We start from the raw sequence: 26,387 nt of genomic DNA on the forward strand, positions 1-26,387 counted from the left end.
TTACATTATTAAACTTTCCAGTCAAAGAATGAAGATTACACCTCTTTAAAATAATACTTAAAAGAACTACTATGAATATTTATATATTGCTTTTCAACAAAAGTTCTCAAACAGGTTTATAAAGAAAAACAATAAAGATAGGGCTCACAATTTAAAAAGAACCACAAGGTAGATACCCGCAACAGCAGTAGTACGAAGTACGGTTGGTTCCAGAAAACTAACACACATTTATAAGAGAGATAATTCTTAGAATGTCACACCAGAGTGTTGCTGCATTTAAAAGAGAGACTCAGAATCCTAATTTCAGCTCAGAAGCTAATCGCTGCTCTTAAAATAAAGACGAATGCACACACTGGCTGACGTGATGAGGGAAATCATTCAAAGTAATCCCCTTGAAAATCACTTTTAATTTCCTCATCACGTCAGCCACTGGATTTTAGTTTTGCACGAGAGAATGCCTATTAAGCGGAAAGGAAACGGAGGTGTTCAAAGCTCCCCGCCGCCGCCTCGCGAGCGCTCCTTTCCTAACCGTTTCGAATCTTCAGGCCAGGCGCGAGGGCTTCAGGGTACGCGCAGCAAGCCCTGTCAGCTCGAGCTTTGCTGAACTGCGACCGCCGGAAACAGAGGCCGGGATAGCGTGTACTACTAGTAGCCGTAGGATGGAGGGAAGACCCGGCTAGAACGGGGAGCCAGGATGTCAGTCTTCAGCTTCCTTACCACTCTCCCCATGAAAGAAAGGGTCCTTGTACGTAAACAGTTCACTGTGACATCATCCGAGACAGCTAAGGCACGCGCGCAAACGCACGCCTTGACAGAAAAATGGGAACGACCGGATTTTCTTTATACATATCACTTTTTGTATTCATCATAGGTACTATTGAAACAATCTTTGTAACATAATTATATATTGAATAAAGCCGGTTTAAAAGGTTGGGAAAAGGAGGGAGCTAAATGTTTCCCTTCTTGCCATGAACGCGGGCCGGACCAGATCCGTTGCATTTTCTCTCTCTCTCTCTCACTCACACACACACAGAGTTCACGACGGCGCTTCAAGCCAGCGCGGCCGCGAGAGACGCCTCCACGCTCGAGCACGACACGATCAGCAGAAAACTGCCGGCCTTCCCTTCCCCCACCCGCGCGAACGAGCGCCCCTTCTCTGTAAACGCTCTTCACAGAGACCGCCCTCTTCCCTGCGGGGGGCGCGCCCTGCTTGTATCGCGCATGCACGTTCCCGCCTCCGGCGCGCGTTGCGCGCGCGCACTGAATGCTCGTGCAGGAAGCGGCGGTAACGGTCAGAGAGACGCGCGCCATTCCCCCTACATCCCCCCCATCCCCCCAAATCCTTTTGCAGGGCTAGCGTTGCTCCCCTCTCAACTCCGTCGGTGAAACGCGGCACCGGCAGGTAAGCGCGAGGGGCACCTGCGCGCGCACTCGAAGCTAGACTGCAGAGGAACCGGGGAGGGGAGGTGCACTTTGGAAGTTCCGCCGCGCGCCGCCCATTGCAGCAGCTGCTGCAGCTACTCTTGCCATTCTTTGCGCGCGCCGCTGGTCTCGGGCCTAGTCGGCTGCCTCGCGCTAGTCGGGCAGTTCTGTGAAAGGAACGCGATCGACGCGGCCCCGCCACTTCCGGGCTGGATGGCGGGAGTGGCGCGGCCTCGTGGAGCGCGGCAACGGGCCAGAGCTCGCTCCGAAGCGGGCGGATTGCTCCTGGCCCGAGAGTGCCGTAGCGCTCCCCAACCGCCAGGCTGGAAAGTGCGAACGAGCTCGGCGGCCGAGAGGGGCTGGCACGAAAGCCCGTTCTCTCCGCTGCTGCGCGTTCCGTACTTTCTCGGCAGCGCCTCCTTAGTGCAGGGAGGGGGTGGGATGGGGAGGGAGGTAGCCGCGCGCGTGCGTGAGGTATGTGTGCTGTCCCGTCTCAGCGGGGCACAGGCATAAACACTGCACGGGCACTAGCACGCATGCACCGAGTATGCACAGTGCACGTCTACTACATGGTTACTCGCACGGAAATAGCAATTCTGCTCACTCTCTCGCTTGCTTGCTTATGGTGTTGTGCTACCGTACGTGCACGCATATGCGTGCACGCTCTTGTTTGTATATGGGAGAAGTCGCCCTTGGTTCAGTCCGAAACACAGGGCTTTGGGATTTATAACGATTTTATTGGCATTGATTTCCCAGTAAGCGAGTTTACAATTTCACCCTATTGTCTCAAGCCCAGCCTTGAAGAGATACATTCAGAAATCCAATGTAGTAAACATTTATCTCAAATAATAATAGTCTGTATTACTACTAGTTATAACAGTTGTAATTATTCTCAAATAATATTCTGTTGTTGGATGTGTTATAGTTCAGACCTGCTTTATTTTAAAAGGCCACGGAGTTCATGATAATTGATTTGAAAACGTGTGTGAGTGAGTGGACTTAACCAGTAAACTATAGGTGGTCCTCCTTATTCACTGGGGTTCCATTCTTGCCTACAATTTCAGATAATGAAACCTTAAGCTACTGGGAATTTGGGGGCGTTCCGGAACCTAGGAAAATGACCAAAAAATCACCGAAAAAACAGAGTAAAAGCAGAAATCAGGATGGAGCACAGCACTATATCTTGGCCACCTGGAGCCTCAGGGAAGATGTCCCTGAAATTACAGGAGAGCAACACCAAAAGAGAGGGCATGCCCCACTGTGGGCTTTTCAAAGGCATCTGGTGAGCCACAGTGGGAAACAGGAGGATGCTGGACTAGATAGGTCTTGGGCATGATCCAAAAGGGCTGTTCTTATGGCTGCTGTCCAGTTCCTCCCCCAGTGTCTCCCAGCTTCTCCAGTAAAGCATAATCATGAAATTTCCTCACCCCACTGTTGAAGTCCAGCACTTAGCAGCATATGCCCCTGGGCCTGTTTGGTTGAAGTTGGCCAAAGAGGCAGCACAAAATTAAATCCAGTTCAAGTAAACACTCTCAGAGGAGTGTGTGAGGAGTGAGAGGAGAATCAATTTTCAATGGATAATTAAAATTATTTTTAATAATATTGCATTTTAATTGCAATTTAAATTAAGTAATACAGTACTGTAATTTTCAAAATCAAAATTATTATCAATAATTATTAATTTATTATTATTAAAATAAATAATAATTAATTCATTAAAAATTATTAGCAATGGCTCCCAAGGGCTCCCTAAGCATGACAAATGTACACAATATAGCTTTTAAAAGCACAAAAAGCTCTAAACATGCAGACCAAAGCACTCTACTGTCTTCCTCCAAACTCCTCTCACAACCCATGAGCATGTACTGCAAGAGCATGGCCATGTAAGGGCTGAAAGGCCACGGATATGCCAATGTGCGTACTGGGTAATATAGTGCCTGACCGCAGATACGCGATACTGTAAGTGCCAAAACTGCAGATAATGAGGGCCACCTGTCCTTTCAGCAGCCACCAAAAGTAGAGCTTTGTGCAGTGCAATTTAAGTTTCTACAATTGAATTTAATGGAAAAAACTTTACTAAGAGTGTTAAGGATTACAGCCTTCTTTCCATTTGCTTCACCAGACTAAAATGTTTGCTGAATTATTTTATACTAGCCGACCCCGCACAGAGCATCTGTGCAGCGCTTTGGGGCTGGCTGTTTTCCCCTCCCTCGTCCCCTCCCTCTTCCTCCTGCCCCGGTCTCTCAACTCTTCCCCTTCCCTCCAGCTCTCTAGCCCTCCTCCCCTCCCATTTCTCCCCCCACACAGAGCCTCAGCAGGTAGCCAAGAAGGGCCCCGCCGCTGCTGTTTTTTCTCCCGCCCGCCCGCCGTGGCTTTTCTCTCCCCCGACTCCGCCCACCTGCCACCGCTTCTCTCTCCCCCCACCCGCTGCTGCCTTTCTCTCCCCGCCGCCCGCCCGCCACCACTTTTCTTTCCTGCCTGCCCCGCCGATGCTTTTCTCTCCTTCGCCTTGCCTGCTGCCCGCCAGCACCGCCGCCAGCACTTAATTCTTCCCCCTCTCCTCCTCACTCCGCCAGCCTCTCGCCGGAACTCTAGCAGCGTGTCGCAAGAGTTCCGCCGCCAAATCCTGGACACACATGCCGGCTAAGAGAAATAATTATTTTATATGCTATTCTCGTAAACTTCCTTTTGTGGGGGAAGAAATTATTGTTGCAGTAAAACTCCTGTATAATCATGCTTAGGATTACAGTCTACCAAAGTACCAAAACCAAAAAGTAACTAATTTTAAGGAATTGTTTTAGCAATAGGATGGATGTTATATTTTAGGATACAACCTGTTTGCTGTGTGTTACAAATAGCTATTTACTTTATTCATATTACCAGTTACCCTTTTTTAATCGCCACTGCTTACCACTAGGGATGTTAACAAACTGCAGTTCGAGCACATTCCGGGAGCAGGAAATATTTGTATCCTTCAAGCATTTTAGAGGAACTTTATTCAAACTTGGAAAGTGATATATTAATAGTATGTCTGCAAATCTATATATTTAATTCTCTTAGCCAGTGCATGTCCTGGATTTGACAGCAGAACTCTTGTGAGACATTGCGAGAGTTCCTGGCCCAGCGAGAGTTGAGGGGACAGAAAAAATGGCAGCGGTGGGGGCAGGCCACAAGCAAAATGGCCAGAAGAGGTGGCCTCTGCTGGCTGCTGGGAGGCGGGGACAGCAGGACGGCCTGGCCTGTCCAGGCCAGGCCATCCCAGGTATGGAAGAGGCAGCGGCCCGACCTGGCGGGAGGTGGTGGGATGGCCTGGCCAGGCCGTGCCAGATATGAGAGGCAGTGGCGGCCTGAGCAAACAGGAGGCGGAGGCTGCGGGACCGCCTGGCCGTCCAAAATATGGAAGAGGGAAACTTTTCGGCCTGCCGCCACCCCGCCGCTGTGGCGGGAGTGGGGCAAGAGAGTGGGGGAGGGGGCTGGAGGGAGGGGGCAAGAGAGAGGGGGCCGGAGGGAGGGGAGGGGGCAAAAGAGAGTGGGGCAGGAGGGAGGGGGAGGGGGGCAAGAGAGAGTGAGGCCGGAGGGAGGGGGAGGGGGCAAGAGAGAGTGAGGCAGGAGGGAGGGAGCAAGAGAGAGTGGGACAGGAGGGAGGGAGCAAGAGAGAGTGGGGCAGGAGGGAGGGGGAGGGGGCAAGAGAGAGTGGGGCAGGAGGGTGGGGGAGGGGAGCAAGAGAGAATGCGGCAGGAGTGGGGGACAGCAGGCCCCCAAAAAGCGCACAGATGCTCTGTGCGGGTCAGCTAGTAGAAAAGATTGCATAGCCATTACCATTCATTTTGCAAACAGATCTGTGAAACTCAATGACACTTAATATAGTATAGTAAAGACATTTATTTTGATTATATTCAAGAACAAAGAAAATTGAGATGGCATCTCTGATTACCAACTGAAGTATAAGAGCAAACACAGAGCAACTAGGGCAACAATTTGTTCATTCAGGGTTGCACCAAATAAAGGACTGAGCATAAGTCGCACTTATTAACCATCACCCCTAAAATAGATTGTTTTGCTCTTTTAGGGAGGAAATGTGTCAGCATGTTCTAAGGTAACCAAGCAATGTTCCCTATCTCATGTTCTGAACTGGCATGCAGTAAAATGTCCCTTTAACTTTAACAAACAAAGTGTAAAGTCAGGAAGAATTCCATCCTAGCAATCTTGCCTCCTTCTCCACTCAGATCCCTGCTAATTGAGCAAAGAGGCATCTTTTAAAGTGGTGATTCTCTTATATTTAGCAGCAGGAGAGCAACTGGGTCTGTTCAACCCCAACACAGCATCCCTCTAGTGGCTGTTGCTGGTGGCTACCTTATGTTTCTTTTTAGATTGCAAACCCTTTGTGGACAGGTAACCATCTCATTTTTAATGATTTATTTTTCTATGGAAACAGCTTGGGAAATTTCTCTTGAAAAGTAGTATGTGTGTGTATAAATGATTGAGGGCCAAGCAAGCCCTTGTATTGCTAGCAGCCTTAAGGCAGGAAAAAGAAAGGCTTCCTGAGCTAATTATATGTGAAACTACTATATATCTTTAATTTCTGTCAGGACATTTACTATACTAAGCATTCATCAGGGGCATCTCTAGCAAGTGATTGGGGAAGTTGCACCTATTGAGCGTCTGCCTGAATGCATCCCACCCTAGCCCAATGTCCAGTTGAAGGAACAAGGCAAAGTGTGAGTGCATGGAAGCTAATTTCTAAAGCCAGCATAATATACCAGACTGTACAAAGTCTTTACAGCTTATATGGTGTGGAAGTTAAGATGGGCACCTTAACTTGGAATTTCCAAGCTTTTTAGAGCACAAGTGAAGGGTTTTGGATGTCTGAATTTCCAGGCTTTTTAAAAAGGAAAATCTGATTATGCACTGTGGGGAAGAGAAGTGTAACATGTCACTTATCCACAGTAGCTAAGTGGAGCATTCATATTCATAGGTAGTGTACCTACATAAGGGAAGTGCATGAACCAAGGTTCATGCACTTGTTCGGTGCCAAAGGGAGGGGAATGGGATCTTTTTAAAAGAGGAGAGCAGGTCCTTACCTGCTCTCTGCTGCCGCATGCAGCTTCCTGCTGCACATGCACGGGTGCCATTCGCATGATCATGGTGTTGCTGACCACACAAATGACGCCCACGCATGGACACCATGTGCATGCCGGCACTGTGCACGGGTTTTTGGAGACAGTGATATCATAGCAGGAAGCTGCATGCAGCAGCAGAGAGCAGGTAAGGACCTGCTCTCTTTTTTTTAAAAGGTCCCACTTGCTGCTCCCCTCCCCATTTCAGACATCATCTGAACCGGTTTGCCACCGAACCAGTGCATGAACCTCAGTTTGTGCACATCTTTAAACTACATGTTCTACATCAGAATCTGTGTTCTACTTCAGAGGTGTATGCCTTCACAAGTCCCTTTATCACCCCACTCCTTCTGCTTCATGTAGCAAGTTCCCCCATCACCTCGCCGCAGCTTTGTGCTTCCTCATAAGTCCATTCGCCCCACCTTCAGTTCCTTTGCAAAGTCTCTAATGACCTCCATGCATTCCTTCACAAGCTGATGTACCCCTCTGCCACTAACATGGGTATAGCGCTTGGAGGAAGTACACTTCCCAGATGTCTTTCCTAATGGCACTGTTAGCCACAGCCCTATGGACCTGAGGCTGCAGAAGAGACCCTCCCAGCACTAAGAATGGGATGATCTGGGCAGAGATAGCCATGATAGGAACAGCCGTCCCATGCAGCATCAACAGGATGCTGCAAATTCTTTAGGATTGTTAGACTAGGGCTGTTCATTGGGAGTTCTCAATGAACAGCCCTAATAGCCTGTTTTCTAAAGCAGAGGGTGGGGTGTGTGTACCTGCACCTAGTTGATATCACCTAGTGTCACCTAGTTGATATCTCTAAACTTTCAGGCAAATTGGGCAGATGGTTTAGATTTTATCACAAATAGAATGCTCAGAGTTATAATGTGAGAATGCTAAAACTCATCCTAATCTAAATTGTATTGGCACTATTCTGCCATAAGGACAGTTTATTTGGTAAGAGTTTTGTTTCACTATGGAAGCTCCCTCTGCAGTGGCAACTTTTCCTTTCTACTGAAAAACTGCTGATTTTGATCAGGACGTTTTTGCAAGTCACTGTAGTGTCTTAAGCCTCATTTGATAGAAGTTATTACGCATGCTTCTCCAAATTAATAAATGAACAGGCCTCAATAAAAGGGCATAGAATGTATCTTCAAACTTGCAGAATACTACCCCCACGTTAGCTTTTAAATGTTCTTAAGATTTTGTTAAATAACCCATAGTTATTACAGAATATTTTAATTCTGTATTGGAAACAGTTGCCAACTCAGCCCAACAGAGCAATCAGGATCCGAATTACAAAATTTTCAGTTTTATCCTGATTAAGGTTATTCTAAAACTTGCCTACCAAATAATATGATAATCACACAGGTCTCGAAGCACAAGGTAGCACTTCCTCATGTTGAACACCAAAATTTCTGTAACTCCTTCAACTAAAATGAACTCAGAATTTTCTTCAAAAATACAAAACTAAATGAAATTAGTGGATGCAGTAACAGTGGCAGTGTGATCCCACCTCATGACTGCTACAACAATGAATGAGGACACCACAAGAAGCAGGTAATTACTGTTCACTTCAAATTTGTACCTCATTTTTCTTCTTCTTTTAGAAAAAAAAATTTTAGAAGGAGGGAGTTTGGGTGATAGTGATGGTGTCACTTTATGAATTTGAGTTAGGTTTTGGAGGGAAACATCCTGGAATGTGAAGGGGGTGGAAGTAAGAGTCTCTCACTAACGGAAGTTCACTTAGCAGTAGGACCTCAGGGGTGCTGTACAGTTTACCAACCTGAATTGTCAATAAATGTAAATAAGTGGAACAGCCCTGTCGGGTTCTTCATAAGAAACATCACAGTTAGTTAAAAACAACTGCTTTAGACTCATTGTGCAAAACTAGGCTTTCCAGAAATTTCCCACAAATCTCACAGTTCTCCCACTTGATTCAAATCTCTTCAAGATGGTGTTGAGATCAGATTTTTGTTGCTGTTTCCATATTCATGTTGGTCTCGAGTTAGTGTAGTTAATGTAGGCCTCAAGCCAGGCTGCTCTCTGAGCTTCCTGAGGTAAAACCTTCTGCCTTCCACCCTCTGAATCACACCTTTTTAACCATATATAACCATATATGGTTAAATATAAGACCACATTGAGACCACATTTAACTCATACTCTGCTTATGCCCTCCTGTAGGACAAGCTTCCAAATTCTTGGAAATCCAGTTCTTTCTCCTTTTTCTCCTTCTTCCCCTCAAGACACACAGATCTTAAGTAAGCCATGGAAAGGTGGAGAAAGGGCTGCTCAAGTTCTCAGGGCAAAGTTGGCCTCTCAGGAGGTGATATTATGAGCTCCTCTGGCCTGGGTTGCCATTTTTTTCTTTCAATAAAATTGTGGCATATTTTAATGAAACTTACTAGTGTCTGTTTATTTTCCTGCTAGTACATTTTAAAAGTTGTCCACAGAGGAGATAGCCTCTGAGTACAGCCAGAGGACATTTCTCCCTTTTAAGCCATAGGCTTCTGCTTAATAGTTAAAGGCTGACATGAGGAAAATTACTCAAAGCAGTCCTACTGAACTTAAAATAAGTTAGATATTACCTAATTTGTCCTTTTTAATTTCAATATGATTACTTTTGAGTAATCCTCCTCAAATGTCAAGAATGGTTGTTACGGTTTCCTTGCTGCACTTCTTAACATAGGGTCCTTGGTCCTAATCCTATACATGTTTACTTATAAGTAAGCCCCAGAGATATAAATAGAGTTTACCCTCTCAGTAAGCTTTTCTATGCTTTGTTGAGGGGCTGGGAAGAAGGGGAAAAAGAGAGCCCACCCACAGTCTTGCCTAGGATCTCTGTTGGTCCTGATTCCTATGTGTGTTTACTCAGAAGTAAGCTCCAGTGAAATCAATGGGCTTACTTTCTAGTAATTTATTCAAAGATTTTCTGAGGGGCTTTGCTTCCCCCCTTTGGTGGGGGTGAAGGAAAGGGGGCAGAGGGAGAGAACAAATGCCTCTGAAAGGGAAGGGGAGGAATGGTTGTTTATTTAACTATACAAGTGCCAGAGTGTTTAAAGACTATGCTTATCAGGCACCTATGTTCAAAACCAGGAAGTTACTCACTAGAAATTGCCAGGACTTGCCCCTCCCAACTTTGGCTTCAGAATTCTCAGTGGGCAAACTCAGTTATACTCTTAGCTAACTACCCCTTAGTTATTTTCCCTTTGAACAATAATTACTTAAAAATCACTAGATTGATGTTTTTCAAACCAGCAAAAGGCACCAATCCAGTATGGACCTGAATTTTGGGAGAATGCTAAAAAACATATATATATATATTTTTAAATACATTATCAGGGTGAAAACAGACTGCCAAAACTTTGAAACCTTTTTTTTTTTTTTTTTAGGAATTAAAAATTTAAACTGCTGTCTCTCAGACAACATTACAATGGATTTGAACCAAATGTGCAGGGATGGTGTCTCTTATCCCTTAGTTGAAATTTGTATTATTTCAGAGGGATTCGGTTGATACTTTTGTTTTTATAAGCAATAGAATGTTCAGGGCTTATAATGGCAGAGTGATAAAAACACTCCTCATTTTATCTGTAATGGCACAATTGTGCCAGTATAATAAAAAGGTGAACAAATGGAAACAAGCAGAAGAGATCTAAGAGGTGTTTGAAGAATGCTGCAAGATGTGAAAAGATATTCAAAAGTTAGCAGAAAATATGTCCATACACACTTCCTTCCATTTGTTGGCATCTTACTAGATAGATAGATAGTTGATAAACAAAACAGAAATATAACAGGCAAGATGTTTTGTCTTCCACCCCCTTCAGCTGCTCTGATGTTATAGGAAAGACACTAACTGCAGTGACATTATGGATTTGTGTGCATGGTGTGCATGATAGGCAACAAAATAAGGATTCCATGCTGTTGCAACTCAACTATCTTTTACAGCCTGGATTCTTTTGAACACATGCAAATATAATTTGCTTAATAAGAGAGAAAGATAGTTGATATACTTTAACATTCCTATGGGCTGCAATCCTGTATACATAAAGAGGATGTGGCTCCTATTCTAACCCAAGCTACTAATAGATGTAGAGGGCTATGTGGCAGCTGGGAAATGAGCAGACACTGATGCTCAAAGGTTAAGACATGAACTGGCCTTACCTAGAAATCAGGGCCCCGGCCAGGCACAACGCACACAAAGCAGGCCTCTTAAGTGTGGGGTGGGCGAGCAGAAAGATTAAACTGGACCTATGGGATTTCTTCTGCACCCTGCTTATAAGCTGTAAGCAATTGATTTCAGTGCAACATCTATATAGATATACTTAAAACCACAGTTTTAGTGAACAGAGCAGCTGAAAGTATTTTTGAATACTATTTGGTTAAAATGGCATTATATTTATTATATTAGTATGTTTCCAAAATAGCTTCAATACATCAAAATATAGTGATGAATATCTAATATGGATTTAACGACTCTTCATCATTTTCTCTTTCAGGGTGCTCAGGATAAGTGTTAAACTGCTATCAAAAATTTGTTCAGTTATTAAGAAAAGAACCGTCATTGTTCATGGTACAGTCTAAACATTTTGTGTTTGCACTTCAGTTTTCAATGTCAGTAAATTATTTTATTCTCAAGCTAATTGCCTATGAAGTTCTACTGATAGATTATAGGCATATTTGAGTAGAGAGAGCTCCCTTCTCTCCTGGTGTTTATTTTCCAGAACTGGTCTTGTGGTCGTGAAGATGAATTGTCCCCTTTGCTAAGTGGGGTCCATCTTGGTTTGCATTTGAATGGGTGGCTGCATGTGAACGCTGTAAGATATTCCCTTAGGGGATGGGGCCATAGCTCAGTGGAGGAGCATCTTTTTGTAATGAGAAGGTCCCAGGTTCAATGCCTGGGCATTTCCAGGTCGGGTTCAGAGAGACTCCTGCTTGAACATTGAAGACCTGCTGTCAGTCAGTTCCTGAGCTAGATGGACCGAGGCTCTGATAAGGCAGCTTCCTATGTTCCCTTGCCCACTCCATCTCTTCCCTCTTAATCTCTTCAGTTTTCACTACAACCTATTACTTCTCTCCAAACCCAGTATTGTTGTTGCTACAACTACCACCCTCAGTGCTCCCAAGCATAGCTGGAGTAGGATGGGTTGTATGCTTTGTCAGGTTGCCGAGCATCCTGTTGGGACTTCCTGTATCCCTGGCCATGTTCAGCCTACACCAACTGTTGTTTGGTAGGCAACTCTAGGGTTGGAAACTGAAATCTGTTCCTGTGATCCTCAGTTCAGTTGCCAACTTCTTGAGTGAAAGTTTGTTTTTTTCTGTGATGTTTATACAATAAAAATTGAAAACCTGTAGCAAGATAGCGCAGTTAATCCCCAACCCCTTAATCCAGTTCATCTATTGTTTTTTGAGATTTGTCAAACCCTACTAATGAATCTTTTAAGCATATAGAAATCACTGCAGCTTTCATACTGATAGGTACTTGATCATCTAAATTTGCTAGTAGAGGGAATGATATGTAGATCAACTTGGTCTCTTTTCTGTTTTCAGAAAATTAAATCTGACATTTGTTACGATGTCTATTTTTTTGGAGTAACTTTTAAACAAAACTTTCATCATTTTCCTACAGGAGTTTTTCATCAGTATGTCTGAAACCATTAAGTATAATGACGACGATCACAAAACTGTGTTTCTGAAAACGTTAAATGAACAACGATTGGAAGGAGAATTTTGTGACATAGCTATTGTTGTTGAAGACGTGAAATTCAGGGCCCATAGGTGTGTGCTTGCTGCTTGTAGTACCTACTTTAAAAAGCTTTTCAAAAAACTGGAAGTTGACAGTTCATCAGTCATTGAGATAGATTTCCTTCGATCTGATATATTTGAGGAAGTGCTAAATTATATGTACACAGCCAAGATTTCAGTTAAGAAAGAAGACGTAAATTTAATGATGTCATCTGGTCAGATTCTTGGTATTAGATTTTTGGATAAACTCTGTTCTCAGAAACGTGACGTATCTAGTCCAGAAGATAACTCGCAATCAAAAAACAAGTATTGTCTTAAAATAAATAGATCAATTGGTGAGTCTAATGATAACCAGGATGATGAGGTGGAGGAAATTGGAGATCATGATGACAGCCCGTCGGATATGACAATGGAAGGAACTCCTCCAAGTCAGGAAGACGGCAAATCACCAACTGCTACTTTAAGAGTTCAGGAAGCAATTCTGAAAGAGCTGGGGAGTGAAGAGGTTCGAAAGGTAAACTGCTATGGTCAGGAAGTAGAATCCATGGAAACTGCTGAAACAAAAGAGTTAGGATCCCAGACTCCTCAAGCACTTGCATTTAATGATGGCATAAGTGAAGTCAAGGATGAACAGACACCAGCATGGACAACAGCAGCTGGTGATATGAAGTTTGAGTATTTACTTTATGGCCACAGGGAGCAGATTGCATGTCAGGCCTGTGGTAAAACCTTTTCTGACGAGGCACGTTTGAGAAAACACGAAAAGCTCCATACTGCTGATAGACCTTTTGTTTGTGAAATGTGCACTAAAGGCTTTACTACTCAAGCCCACTTGAAAGAGCACCTCAAGATCCACACGGGTTACAAGCCCTATAGTTGTGAAGTATGTGGGAAGTCTTTTATTCGTGCTCCAGATCTAAAGAAGCATGAGAGAGTTCACAGTAATGAAAGGCCATTTGCATGCCACATGTGTGACAAAGCATTCAAGCACAAGTCTCACCTGAAAGACCACGAAAGAAGACACAGAGGCGAAAAGCCTTTTGTCTGCAGCTCTTGTACTAAAGCATTTGCCAAAGCATCTGATTTAAAAAGACATGAGAACAATATGCACAGTGAAAGGAAACAGGTAACCACGACGAGTGCACTCCAAAGTGAAACGGAACAGTTGCAGGCAGCAGCCATGGCTGCTGAGGCAGAACAACAACTTGAAACCATAGCTTGTAGTTAAAGGCAAAAGTACCAGTCTATTGAAAAGTGTTTGGTCTCATAAACTCACCACTGACAAAAACATTTTTAAAGGGATTTAGGTAGTATGAAAAGTAGTTTACAATTTGCAGCAAAGATCACTCTGTCCATGACACTAAACATGGGGTAAGGCCTTCAGGTGAAAATTCAACCTGATACAAATAAGAAATAGATTTTACCCAGTATTTACTCCTCTATTAAAACTATGGGTTTAAATGCATGCCTAGTCTTATCGGAGTAAACTCTATGCATGTTAAATGGAAGGCCTTACATTCCAGTGTACAGTGAAATTAAGCCAAAGCATGAGCCTACCCCATCGATCTCAGTTCTTCTGGCATCTCAATCCTAAGCATATTTGCTGTGATCCAAGGAATCCCCACATTCCCTTAGGTTGTCAATTAACGAAGAGAGAAATGACAAGACGGGATACTGAGACAAGAGTGGGGGGAGTATTTAAACCCAAATGCCAATTAGGGATTCATTGGATTGCAGTCATTATGTGGAAATAAGCCTCATGAGTTTCAGTAGGAATTAGTTCCATGTAAGTATGACAAGATCATCTTAACTCCAAGCCCTTTGGTTTCATTGTCCCACAGATTGTGCTGTTAGTATTTAACACCTTAAATAAATTATGTTTGCTATAACTGATTTTTTTTTTACAATTATGAGTCAAAATGAGTGCAAGTATCCATTTGAAAAGTGAAAAATAAGTTTTAAGTGGCAGCCCTATAATCAGACCTCTAAAGCTCTAATAACCCTTTTCAGTTGTCCAGCTTAAATCTACTGTGATTGTCACTGCAAGTTGTTAATACAGTTGTATGACAACTGAGCAGTTGGAACTACCTGGCTTTTTTTCTCCCTCTAACTGGTAAGTTGGTATCTTGAGGTGTCCTTGTTTTGCTCTGACCACTAAACTTTAAGGTTGTGATCTAGGCACACTTTCTTGGGAGTTAACTCCACAGTGGGATTTGCTTTGAGAAAACATGCACAGGATTGGGCTGTAACTAATATATGAGTCTGCTTTTCTCTGTATGAGAAAGTGGGTTGCTTATAGAATGTTTCCAGGGGAGTGTCAATTCATGGTTATGAATTGCCCAAGAAAGAAGCATGCTAACTTAAGCCTGCCTTAGTCTTCCCAATCAGTGCTACAGAGGAGTAGCGAGTGTTCTGTCCTTTATCATTATTTGGAGTAATTGGAAAAACTTTCTATTGTCGTAGACCATTTGCTTCCCTGAAACCCCCTCTATTTGTGCATATGTGATGTGATTTTTCTTCCATCTGGTTTTGATATTCCTGCCTCGGACCAAAGTCAAGAGAATAATTACTAGCTGCATTATATGTTTTTCTCATAGTTACATTTAAGAAGGCTTTCTGTTGTTTTCTGATAGGGACCCTGGTCCTAGGAAAATTGAAAGAAAAGGAGAGCAGCAGGTACACCAGTGCTCGTGGGTGGGGGATGATGGAATTCATTTGCTGCACAAGTGTGGATTGCCCTTGAACTTCTAGGATCCTCAGGTCTGCATAGATGATGAGCAAGAATGCCCAGATGTCCTTTGCATCACTGCCAGAGGGAGAAAGGGCAATGGGCAAGGAGAGAAGAGAAACCTAATGCCACCCAGGACTTGTTTAGCTATTCTTTATTTGCTTCATTCTGCAACAATGAACTGTAGTAAATCCTTGCCTCCCATTCACAACCCTCTTCACTGGTCTTGAATGGCTGGACGATCCAATATAGCTTAAAGACTTGCAGTAAACCAGACATTAACGTTGTTAGAGAGGGGTTCATTGTAGCATTGTATTAAAATTCTACAGCCTAGTTCTTAATGGTGGAACTGTGTCTGGATTGTAACAGTTCAGAATGTGGGTGGATGCTTATGATTTACTGTTCCACCATACAAAAACAAATAATAGTCCACATAGGAAACTGGCCTGTAAGAAAGAAGGCTAGACTAGAACCATACTTTCTGTATGAAGGGAAGTTTTGGGTTCTTGTTTTTGTATGGAAGAGCATTCTGTCATTTGATTGCATCTGAAGTGGCACAATCTAGACACAGGTTTATCACTTAACCTACTTTAGAAAGCCTCTTCATGTAACCTGGAAGGATGAAATACAGTTGGAGAGGATAGGAAAGGACACATTATACCGCTATCCCCCTTAAGTAGTGTAGAATTACACAGCTGATTGCATTTTCCACTATGTTCCCTAATCAAAAATTAGCGATTCCATTTATTTTCTTGGTGCAATCCTATGCATGTTTACTCAGATATCCATTGAATTTCAATGGGTCTTACTCCCTAGTAAGTGTATAGGATTTGAACTTCAGGCTGCATTACAACTTAATTGTGGTATTTGAGATTTACATTCTAATCCTAAACATGTTTGCTTGGAAGTAAATTCTACTGAGTTCAGTTGGGCTGTCTTTGCTGGTGAGTGTGTTTAGGACTCCAGCTAATACCACTGTTTAGAAGATATGGATTTTTCCTTTGGCTTCATAAAATCACCAGTGTTTGGGAACAGATTCTATATTAATTTCAGAGGATCTTCAGAAAAGTGTCTATTGAGAGATCATTTCGAGGAATTGATAGAAGCAGTCTGTTTGTGGATCCTCCTCTGTGAAAAGAAATGAAAAACTTGTTTAGTGACTTCAAAAAATTGTTGAGCTCCCCACTCCCCAAATAAACTAATTTAAAATACAAAATTACCATTCAGATAGGCTTTAAGAGGTTTCAGCGAACACAATTTCATTTGTTACAAAAATAGAATCTCCAATTCCATGCAGCAAAGGGAAACCTTACAGTCACTCATAATCCTTAAAGAAACTTCCCAAACCATTTAGGCTAAATGGCTTTACATACTTAAAAAAAAATCAAGATGACATTTTAAGTAACATTGGACAATAATGTGTTCTTTTAATATCAGGTTAGAAATAAGTTCTTAGAACATGTATTTATAAATTGTGTGGCAGTTGCCTCTTGCATTTCTAAATAGAAATTAAGACTAACATTTCTAACCATTAGAATAAAATGGTTATTAGAATAAAATAGTAGTATCTAATTATTGATCTTCATTACAGTGTTATTGTGAAACATTCATTAGATAGACATACTTAATTTATATTTAAAATGCCAACAGTTTGAAAACTGTCCTGTAAATAAAACATGAATATTTTAGAATATATATATTTTGTCTATGCATTTTTCCAGAGCATGACTCCATTTTACATGTTGAATATATTTGTTCTAATATTCTTCAACAGATACAAGTGTCTTGTGTGCTCCTAAATAGGGGCTCTTTCCTAGCCTACTTTTTCCCACATGGAGTTTAATTTCCTTTGAGGAAAAAACATGCCTTTTGTGCCACAGAAGCTCAATTAAAAGTATCCAGTATAGTACTGTCTGAATAATGTACTGTAACAGGAAGCTCAAATCATACCTTCTATAGTTTACATATAATTAGTTTTTATGTAGGAAACCAATATATGAAATAGCCCTTGGACAGCAAAAGTATGCGGACATTGTAAATGTTCTCCAGTGCAGGTTGGTCACTTGCATTTTTGGGGAGCTATGGTGGTATCCAGTGGGTGCTCATATAAGGAAACCTGTAGCACAAACCTATGCGTTGGATTCAGTGCAACACCATAGCATACATAGGGTTACAACTTTACAAAAGGGCTTGTGCTTGAGGTGGGGTGTGGGTGATGGGCCTGTTTGGAAGGGCAGAAGAAGCACTGGCTGATGTCCAGACTAAATGGTGATTGTGGAAACATGTTGTGCTAGCTAGTTGTGCTAAATTGGGATCTTGCATTCCAGATTAGTGTGGCACTGGCGTAGGGATGCTGTTCAAAGAAAGGATCATCTGTTCCAGACTAGTCCTTGTACTAGTGGAAGATGTTGACAAGTTGCACAACACATTGTACAAAACACTGCACAACCTTGTATGTCATGGAAAAGGTCTTCCATTAGCAGTTGTGCAGCATGGTTGAACATCACAGCTGCACATACTGTGTATGTACAACATGGTTGGACATACACAGCTGCACATACAATTTCTCTCATTCTGCTAGTGCAACACTAGTCTGGATCCACTATCCAACTGTTCCACTAGCCTTGTGTAAGCGCAATGAGAGTACAAAAGATTGCCCAGCTTTGAGCATCCACACATTTTTCCATGTGCACAACTTTGTGCTTTGTGCTAGCACACACAGCATTCGTCTAGAGGTCTGCCACTGAAGATCAAGCATTTCCGAGGAGCAATCTACTTTTCTGTTTACATCATAGTCTGTTTATGATACTTCTTCAACCACCTTGCCAGTGTAATTCATTTAGTTAATCATCTCCATGTTTGGAGTTTATTTTTACTAAAGTCAAAATAAGTAATTATTCCCTTAGGCCCATTATTGACTGGAATAATGTTCTATTCACTGTGGACCCTATTCTACATTTTAAACACAAAATATGACATAAATAAACTGATTCCAAACCATAACTTAATCCGAATCTAAAATCTTTATTTTGGCTGGAACCCAAACTGGGACTCAATCTCTTAAACACAAAACCTGATAAGAGCTTCAAAAAGTGGTGCAGTAATTGGAATTGGGGTGGGGGGTGGAGAGAAAGGGCCTCTCATTCTTCCAAACTTGGAGAGGCAGACAAAAGTGATTTACTATGAAACTATATGTGAGAGAGGGGGGAGTGGAGCAGAAGCAGACATCTGGGAATTTGTAATCCTGCATTTACCTTGGCCACAAGTTTAAAAATGATCAGATGAGGGCAAAGAAAACGTTAATCAAACTTATCAAAACTCCAAGTTGGAGTTTTGTAGACTGATTGTGTTCCAGACTGATCACAAAATACCTGGATAACTCAGCTTAAGACCTTGGATTGCTCCTCAGAGTGTTGAGGGTGGGGGAAGGAAAGTGACATTTGGTCAGAGCATGGTGCAAACACTTGACTTCTCTCTGGATTCTCAAATCAATAATCCTTGGTAAAACCAAACACAAAGTGAAAACCAGTTCATCGTTTTGTTTCCAGAAGCAGCTAGATGCCTCTCCTTGTTTGCAAGGCATAAATGTTATACCCATCCTATTTTGTCCAATAAAAAGGCTAGAAATATCAACTATATTAGTAACTACAATTAATGGAGCTTCCAAACAACACACATCTCTGTATGTACTTTCGGAGGTATATAGACAATGTATATAGATTGTGTGTACATTCAGAAGTACATAGACATTGAGTTTTCACTTAAATAGTAATTAAACATGCTACTATTCATGGAAAGTCTATCAAAGACTTTTAAAGAATCATTTTCAAAAGCCAAGGTTCTGCTATACAAGCTGGTTGGTGTAGAAAGAATATTTAAGAACTGAAATTCTTTCTTTTCTCTCGGTAGACAAATGATGGACCATTCTACAATATAAGGTTCAAGCAAATGGCATACTGAAGCAAATGTCACTTGAGTTCATGTTTATAAATTGAATACAATCTGTTGCAGTTTTAATAGTTTGTGACAATAAGAAAATGTACACAAATTAATTAAAAGAGTGGTAGTATTACTTACCAACCCCACCCAGCTTAAACTTGGTGTCTGACCTGGAACAGAAGAAAATTTAAAAAAAATACTAAGAAAGGTTCAACTCTTTCATTATAAAAATATAATTGTGTTAAAATTATTTTATAAGAATGTTATTCTGAGAAGCAACTTAAGATATCTGAAACGGAAGTGGTATCTTTCAAATAAGTATTCCTAGGATCACTGCCCCAAAACATAAATGACATTCTATCTAAGCTGAGAAAAACCAATTTGTTTATAAGATTCTTAGTTTATAGGTCAGACAGAGAGAGGAATGGCTATTAGGATCCAATTTACCTGCTTGACAAGTAGTGAATGATGACTGGAGCATCTGCCTTGGTATTTAAAATGAGTTACTGTAGGTGAGATAAACCCATTGATGTGAATTTGTTTATTGGATTATGCTGAATGAGTACCATAGCTATCATAGGTACCGGCACAGCTACCGGCACAGTCACTAGAGATGTACACACCATAATAGTTGATGTATGCTCCAATAATCGTGACCAAACAAATATAAATGGCATACATGCATACATTTAAAAAAGGTTTTAGACTAAAATATAAATTTACTCAAAATGTATATAACATAACAAAATTGAGAATATGATTAAAATCTCCCTTAGTAGCAAGCATAGCCACAATCTCAACTAAAGCAACATCTTCAGCCATATTTTGACTGAGTACACCTTGCAATGTAGATTGCAGAGCAGATCAGAGTAGTAAGTGAAGCACAAGTTAGTCTCAAGGCCAAACATGGAGCTCATCTCATAGCAATCACCAAGAAAATAGAGAGAGAGACAGAGAAGCTATTCACATGTGCAGGCAAAATTGGTCTAAGGGAGCCCAGCCCAGTTTTGCCTGTACTTGTGTACCGCCGGGATTGGGCCTGATCCCATCAGCACCTTGGTGGCAAACCCGCCTCCACAGCCACCCTCTGAAATGAGGTTAGAAAAGCAAGCACTCTCCTAACCTCATTTCTGTGATCATCTGCCAGCTATGGCTGATTGCAGCCACAGCTAGAAGACTGTGGCAGTCCCGGCCAGCTTCAGGGAGGGAGGGGGATCCTCATAATGCATCACGCACTTGCATGGTGCATTATGGGAGCGCAGGGGTGACATGTCTTGGCACCCCGACCCTCCAAGCTACTGGCAGCAGTTGGTAGTCATCTGGGTGGGCAATCCACTCACCAAAGAGGGAGTTGTTGGTCATTTGCGGCGAGGTAAACTTTATAAGTCTTCCTCCCCACTAGCCCTCTTGCCCTTTCACACTGTTCACGAGAAAGGGCTCAGAGAGAAAGAGCTGAGCTGCCACAGTCCATTTCTTGCCACAACACTATCTTACAAATAAACCAAACCAGGGAAACAACAACTCAAGGAAGGCGGGGAGGCACCTAAGTTCTTTCTTTGTCAATCTGAGATCCAGCAAAACCAGATAGTTAATATAGCAACAGTAATACAGCATATTATATTCAGTGCTGAGAAAAGAAAACCAGAAAATCAATCCTTCCTTGATTTCTTCCTCCTCTCCTGATATATCCTCTAAAATGAAACACTAAGGGCTCTCTTTGCCTCTCAGGCCCATTGAAAATATTTTGAAAATCCTTCCTTTTTTGTTACCCTTCCCTCCCTCTTCCCCCCAGCCGGCACAGTTGCTCATGACAACACTTAATCTGTATGAAAACAACCCAACAAAGAAGCAAGGAGATCTCAAGCCAATCAGAAACCAGTCCCAGAAAACCAATCTAGCTCAGTACTGTCTACACAGAATGGCAGTGGCTTCTCCAAGGCTGCAGGCAGGACTCTCTCTCAGCCCTATCTTGGAAAAGCCAGAGAGGTGTCTTGTCTAGGGAGCAAGAGGTTGCTGGTTCGAATCCCCACTGGTATGTTCCCCAGACTGGGAAACACCTATATCAGGCAGCAGCTATAAAGGAAGATGCTGAAAGGCATCATCTCACACTGCATGGGAAATGGCAATGGTAAACCCCTCCTGTATTCTACCAAAGACAATCACAGGGCTCCCTGGTCACCAGGAGTCGGCACCGACTTGACAGCACAACTTTAATTATCACTATAATTCAAATTACCCATCCTTCTTAACTCTGTAGTGGGGCACAGGAAATGTGGCATAGAGAAGACCCTCTCCCCAGTACTGCTTGGGGGTGGGGCTTTCCTGCACATAGAGGTATGCCCATGGTGGCTAGAAATTTGATTTTTAGACAGTAAATTCTATCTCAGAATGGAAGGTTTATTGTCAGGTGCCTAGGTTTTACCTGAAATTCTAGTCCTTTTCAGAGGTAATGAAAACTGGATGTTGTATCCAGTGCTCACAGGAGTATGCCAGCAAACCCCATGCCAGTGCACTCCTAAACAACACACCTCTTCCACACATACAGTACATGCTCTATATAATTTAAATCCCCACATCCTAGATTTCTGAGTTTTCTTTATCCCTTGTATTATTTTCCCCTGGAAGGGTATATTTTCCCCTTGTACAGAGATAGCTATAAGAACTTAGAAGTGCTCCCAAGAGCTTCCCCCCCCCCCCCCTACAACAGATCACTTACTGTTCTCCCACCCTGGAAAAATGTTCAGAAATTTTCCACCAAAATGAAAACTAAAATAGAAACCAAAATAGAAACTCTATGAAACATGACTTCCTCCAGTGCATATCAGTCTTCAAGTGCAGGAAGAGTTAAAACTCTCCCCTGGTCTACCTTCTTCAAATCACCTTAATGCAAAATGTTGTGATGATGAAAATGCAAAGGATATTTTTTTTCTGCCAGGCATCTATATTAATCTTCTTGCAGAAGTGGGATCTGACGTTTAAGGTGTGTTGGGAAGAAATGTTGTTTAGGTCACAGCAAGATTGTATTCAACATTTTGTGCTTCTGTACCCAGTTACTACTTGGACCACTGAGTGGCAAGGGTGGCTAAAGGTTCCTTTCAGCAACTCTAACTGCTCAGAAGACTGAAATTTTTCAAGCTGACAATCGACAAGCATGGCTTTCTAACTTCAAGGGATCTGCAAAGTCTGAATTGGCTTCATAAGGCTTTTTAGAAACAATTAAAGCTGTTTGATTTGCCCTATAATGATCTAACAGCCTGATCCTATGCAGCTTTACACAGAAGTAAGTCCAACTCTGTTCATTGTGGTTTACTTCCAAGTAAGTGTGCATAGAATTCCGGTCTAAATAGCTTAGGCCTTGAGTATATATAAGGGGTTCCAAACCTGTGGCACTCCAGATGTTGCTGAACTACAATTCCCTTAATCCCCAGCAACAATTTATTGTGGCTGAGGATGATGGAAGTTGTAATTCAGCAACATCTGGAGTACCAAAGGTTGGGAACCCCTGGTATATATTGTTCATTAAATTGAGGATCAGCAACTGGGCAAAACTGAACCCAGAGAGAATCTGAGTTTCCAATCTAGAGGCAAAAAGAATGTTGGGAAGAAGCTGTCTCTTTGACCATGGAACTTTCCTAGAAACCCAACTTACAATACAATACAATACAATACAATACAATACAAAACAATACAATACAACGGATATTTATATACCGCTTTTCAACCAACATTACCAAAGTGGTTTACATACAGAAATAATTTAATTTAATTTAATTACTTAAAAGAGTAATAGGTATCTAGCCCACCACTGTTTCTTGCCTTTCCAGTGGCTTTCCAGCAACCTGAACAAGGTTCTAAATCTTATAAATGGCTTGGATCCAAAGAACTGTGTAGGAGCTGAAAATGTCTTCATATTCTTCTTTGAATTCTTGTGCAAGAGCTAGAAGAATACTTCTCACAGTTCAGCACCACAGTGTATCAGAAACTGTATAACCGTATGAGAAATAGTGCATAAGTAAAACTGTAGACTGTGGCACATAAATGTTACTGGGCCATTTTAAAAAATCTTTTGCTCTCCTCCAAAAGGTCTAGCCTGTTTTGAAAAACTGAAAGATAAGAACCTATTTTCAATCTCTTGAGGATAGAGTAGGGTATACTGCAGGATTATTGTAATGCTGTTCCAATTGTATGTCACCAGCATCAGCTACTGAGAGGTATACTGCATATGAACATCAATGCTAACATTTAGCTAACTTGGCTAAGTCAGTTCTTGGTGTTCCATGAAATTCTCTAATAGATTTTGGCATGGACTTGGATATGTTTGTGAATCATGCTCCCACGCCACACTCTTATTTGGCTCTAATTGGGGTAACTGTTGGCTGCTGCACTTGTTGCTCAGTGTTCCCTTCTGTGCCTCTACTTTCAGTCCGAAAAGCTATCTCAACAGGCTATCTTCCTGAACATAATCAAAAGAGAAGTCATTACTGTATTCAGTATCATAGAGTTCCACAGATCTATAGCCAGAATAAATGGCTATGGAATCTCTATTGGTAGGCTGTTCATTGGAGGTTTTCAAACAGAAACTGGATAGCATTCTGTCAAGGATGCTGCAGCAGATTCTTTAATGAGCAGGGAGGTTGTATTAGAAGATACCCAAGGTCCCTTTCAACTCTAAAATTATACAAACATTATATGATTCTAGTAATCTCTTCCATTTTCAAATGTATTAATATATGATTTTTCATCTTTGGAAAAAGTTCCTCTTACATTATTGGGAGGAAGCAAAGACTTGAGGCAGCTCTGCAATTTCTCCAGCTGCTCATACCATCTTTGGCTAAGATAGACAGCTTTTAAAGCCTGAAAGTGCCTCTAGAATCCAGTGGAGGTTATTCAATTGCTTCAGCAGGATGCTGCAAGAATGCAAAATTAACTGCATTTTCTTAGCATTCCATTTATGAGATACAGTGGATAATGTCTCAGAATGCAGCAAGCAAAAATCTCTCAGTTCATCAACATTCACTAGCCACTGATTGTTCATGAAATATGGTTCTATTGAATTTCTACCTATACATTTACATTAGTAGGTAGCATTTGGTGGAAGAATCTTTGTAGAGATACATCAGGTAGAAATTCACCAGATTTCAATCCCTCTAGAAAGGGATTGTGGAAGCTAAACCTGTTGGATTTCTGCCTGAATACATTCTTCCCCAGTCCAGTGTCAAGCTGAAAGCCCACAAAATGTGTGTGTATGGAGCCTAATTTTTTCAGCCAGCGCAATAAATGAGTTTGTACAAGCCTTTTACAGTGTGGAAGCTAAGGTGACTGTCTTAACTTACAATTTCCACACCTTTTAGAGCATGGGTGAAAATTTAAGCACTTTAATTCTCATCTTAAGCCAAAGGTAGTGTGTGTGTGTGTATTATAAAAAAGAGAGAGAAAGAATGAGGTATAAACAGTGGGGCCACAAGGCTACGAAACACAAGAAGTGCAGGGCCAAACTACGAACCACATTAAATTTGTAGTTTGACCCTTATGTGTTTTTGTTGTGATTAACAACCAGACACAATGAGACCAATTTAGATCAGGAGTACAGTGAGGCAGACGGAAGCTTTAACATTTTCCCTCTGCCATGGTCCTGATCCAAATCAGGGGCCCCTGAAGCTGCTGTTTCTCCCAGAAGGAAGTTACATCTGTTTCTCCCAGAAGGAAGTTACATTTATACCAATGAGAGCTTCCCTTCCAGGTCAAATAGCCATGAGGAGGTCCAATCCAGATTGGCACTGTGGCAGAGGAAACGGTTCGTTAATGCCTCACTCCACCCCTGCCAAGTTTCCAATTTGTATTACACCTCCCCGGCCCCACAAACCATGGTTGGTTTTAAAACCCGCCAAAACAAGCACACAAGGACCAAACTGAGTTTAACGTAACATGTATTTTGTCCCACAGTCTGTGGCAATTTGTTGTAAAACATAAAAGGATATAAAATAGTAGAGTTATAACTCACATCTGCAGTAACTGCTGTTGTGAGTTCTCATTGCAGTTACACCCATTTAAGTGAGTCTGGTACACAAAGGCTTATGCTGCAATAAATGTGTTAGTCTTTTAGGTGCCACAAGGCTCTTTGACTGCAATCCAAATTTACTTGGGATTAAATCCCATCAAACTTAATGGGACTTCTGAACAGACATACATAGGATTGTACAGTTTGTTGCTCTTGCTGCAGCTACTTGCTACCACATCTACCTCTTCAAACTCTGTAATCTTGGCTAGGTTGTGGCCTACACGTACAGCCTCCATAGAAATGATAATTCCATAGATTTAAAAGAGGCTAAGGAGCCTGAGCATGATCTTGTGGATGCTTTCAAAATATGCATTTAAAACCTGGTTGAAACATTGCTTTAATGTAATGGTTATAGCAGCTTGACAGTGTCATGTGTAAAGAAAAGATCCACTTTGGCAAGCAAATTGTATTGAGTCCTTTCTATGGGATCGCCTTAAGTGGCACAGCGGGGAAATGTTTGACTAACAAGCAGACTAACAAGCGGTTCGAATCCCCGCTGGATGTTGGGCAGCAGCGATATAGGAAGATGCTGAAAGGCATCATCTCATACTGTGGGAGAGATGGCAATGGTGAACCCCTCCTGTATTCTACCAAAGAAAACCACAGGGATCTGTAGGCGCAAGGAGTCAAAATTGACTTGAAGGCACACTTTACCTTTACTTTTCTACAGGACTTGTCGTCATACCCGCATCAAAGAGGGAAAGCTGTTTATTGCATAAGCAGATGCTGAAAGTGACATTTGCAAATAACCAAAGAGAAGTCATCTTAGAGGTTGCAGAATCTCCCCCTGTGTACCCCAACTATTGGTTCGTCACAATCAGGCCATAAGACGATTGAATGGAAGTAAAGATGCAGCAGTGAACATGGTCCCCCCCTCCCCCACCCCTCATCCCAACTAAAGTTTAACTGCCATTTTCAAGATGTGTGCTGCTGCTGCTGCTGCTTTCCGATTTCTCTTATCTTGAAACTGCCTGCAGTTATAGGACCCCAGGGAGATTCTTAAGAGAGCCTATGGCTCGTTTTGATCGCTTTATAAAACCCTGCCTATCGTCCAGAGACTGCAATGTATGGAAACCTCTACGGAGCAGAAGCCTGTTTACAAGGGGTCTTAGCATGAGCCTTGACGAGCACCCTGTAAATGTCAGGCTCCATCCAGCGTGGACGTCGACAAGAGCTAATTAGGAGCAATTAGTTTATCCTCCTGCCGAGAGACTCTGCGATTACCTTTCCCTGCTTCTCTCCCCTCCTGCGGCTGCGGCTGCTGCAGAGTCCAGCACTGCTGTGTGTGCAGCCGGCGAAGGAGCTGAGTCCCGGGCCGGCTTTTCCTCTTCCTCTGCCTCCTCTTCCTCTTCCTCCTTTCCAGAGCGGTGTATTGTGGAGG

General features: G+C 42.2%; 1 protein-coding gene and 1 long non-coding RNA gene across 17 annotated transcripts; one reads left to right on the plus strand and one right to left on the minus strand.

The window, feature by feature from the left end:
- The first annotated feature begins 1,121 nt into the window (after window positions 1–1,121).
- ZBTB14 (zinc finger and BTB domain containing 14) lies at window positions 1,122–14,170 on the plus strand. Of its 16 annotated transcripts, none has more exons than XM_053245092.1 (5): window positions 1,122–1,402; window positions 4,340–4,389; window positions 7,988–8,099; window positions 11,036–11,109; window positions 12,166–14,170. In XM_053245092.1, the coding sequence occupies exons 4-5, from the start codon at window positions 11,107–11,109 to the stop codon at window positions 13,507–13,509; spliced, it is 1,347 nt and encodes a 448-aa protein (XP_053101067.1). In that variant the 5' UTR covers window positions 1,122–1,402; window positions 4,340–4,389; window positions 7,988–8,099; window positions 11,036–11,106; the 3' UTR covers window positions 13,510–14,170. The 16 variants fall into 16 exon arrangements, with proteins under 16 accessions (XP_053101067.1, XP_053101057.1, XP_053101065.1 ...); XM_053245085.1 differs by lacking the exons at window positions 1,122–1,402; window positions 4,340–4,389 and adding exons at window positions 1,435–2,177; window positions 2,487–2,704 and having other exon boundaries at window positions 6,012–8,099; XM_053245093.1 differs by lacking the exon at window positions 1,122–1,402 and adding an exon at window positions 1,435–2,177.
- LOC128322894 (uncharacterized) lies at window positions 13,319–26,357 on the minus strand. Its single transcript, XR_008306053.1, has 3 exons — window positions 26,231–26,357; window positions 19,087–19,118; window positions 13,319–16,137 (listed from the first exon to the last, which is right to left on the minus strand). It is a non-coding gene; the product is annotated as an uncharacterized LOC128322894 (long non-coding RNA).
- Window positions 26,358–26,387: the final 30 nt, after the last annotated feature.

This window comes from Hemicordylus capensis, chromosome 4 (assembly GCF_027244095.1).
Source record: "Hemicordylus capensis ecotype Gifberg chromosome 4, rHemCap1.1.pri, whole genome shotgun sequence".
Classification (NCBI taxonomy): domain Eukaryota; kingdom Metazoa; phylum Chordata; class Lepidosauria; order Squamata; family Cordylidae; genus Hemicordylus; species Hemicordylus capensis.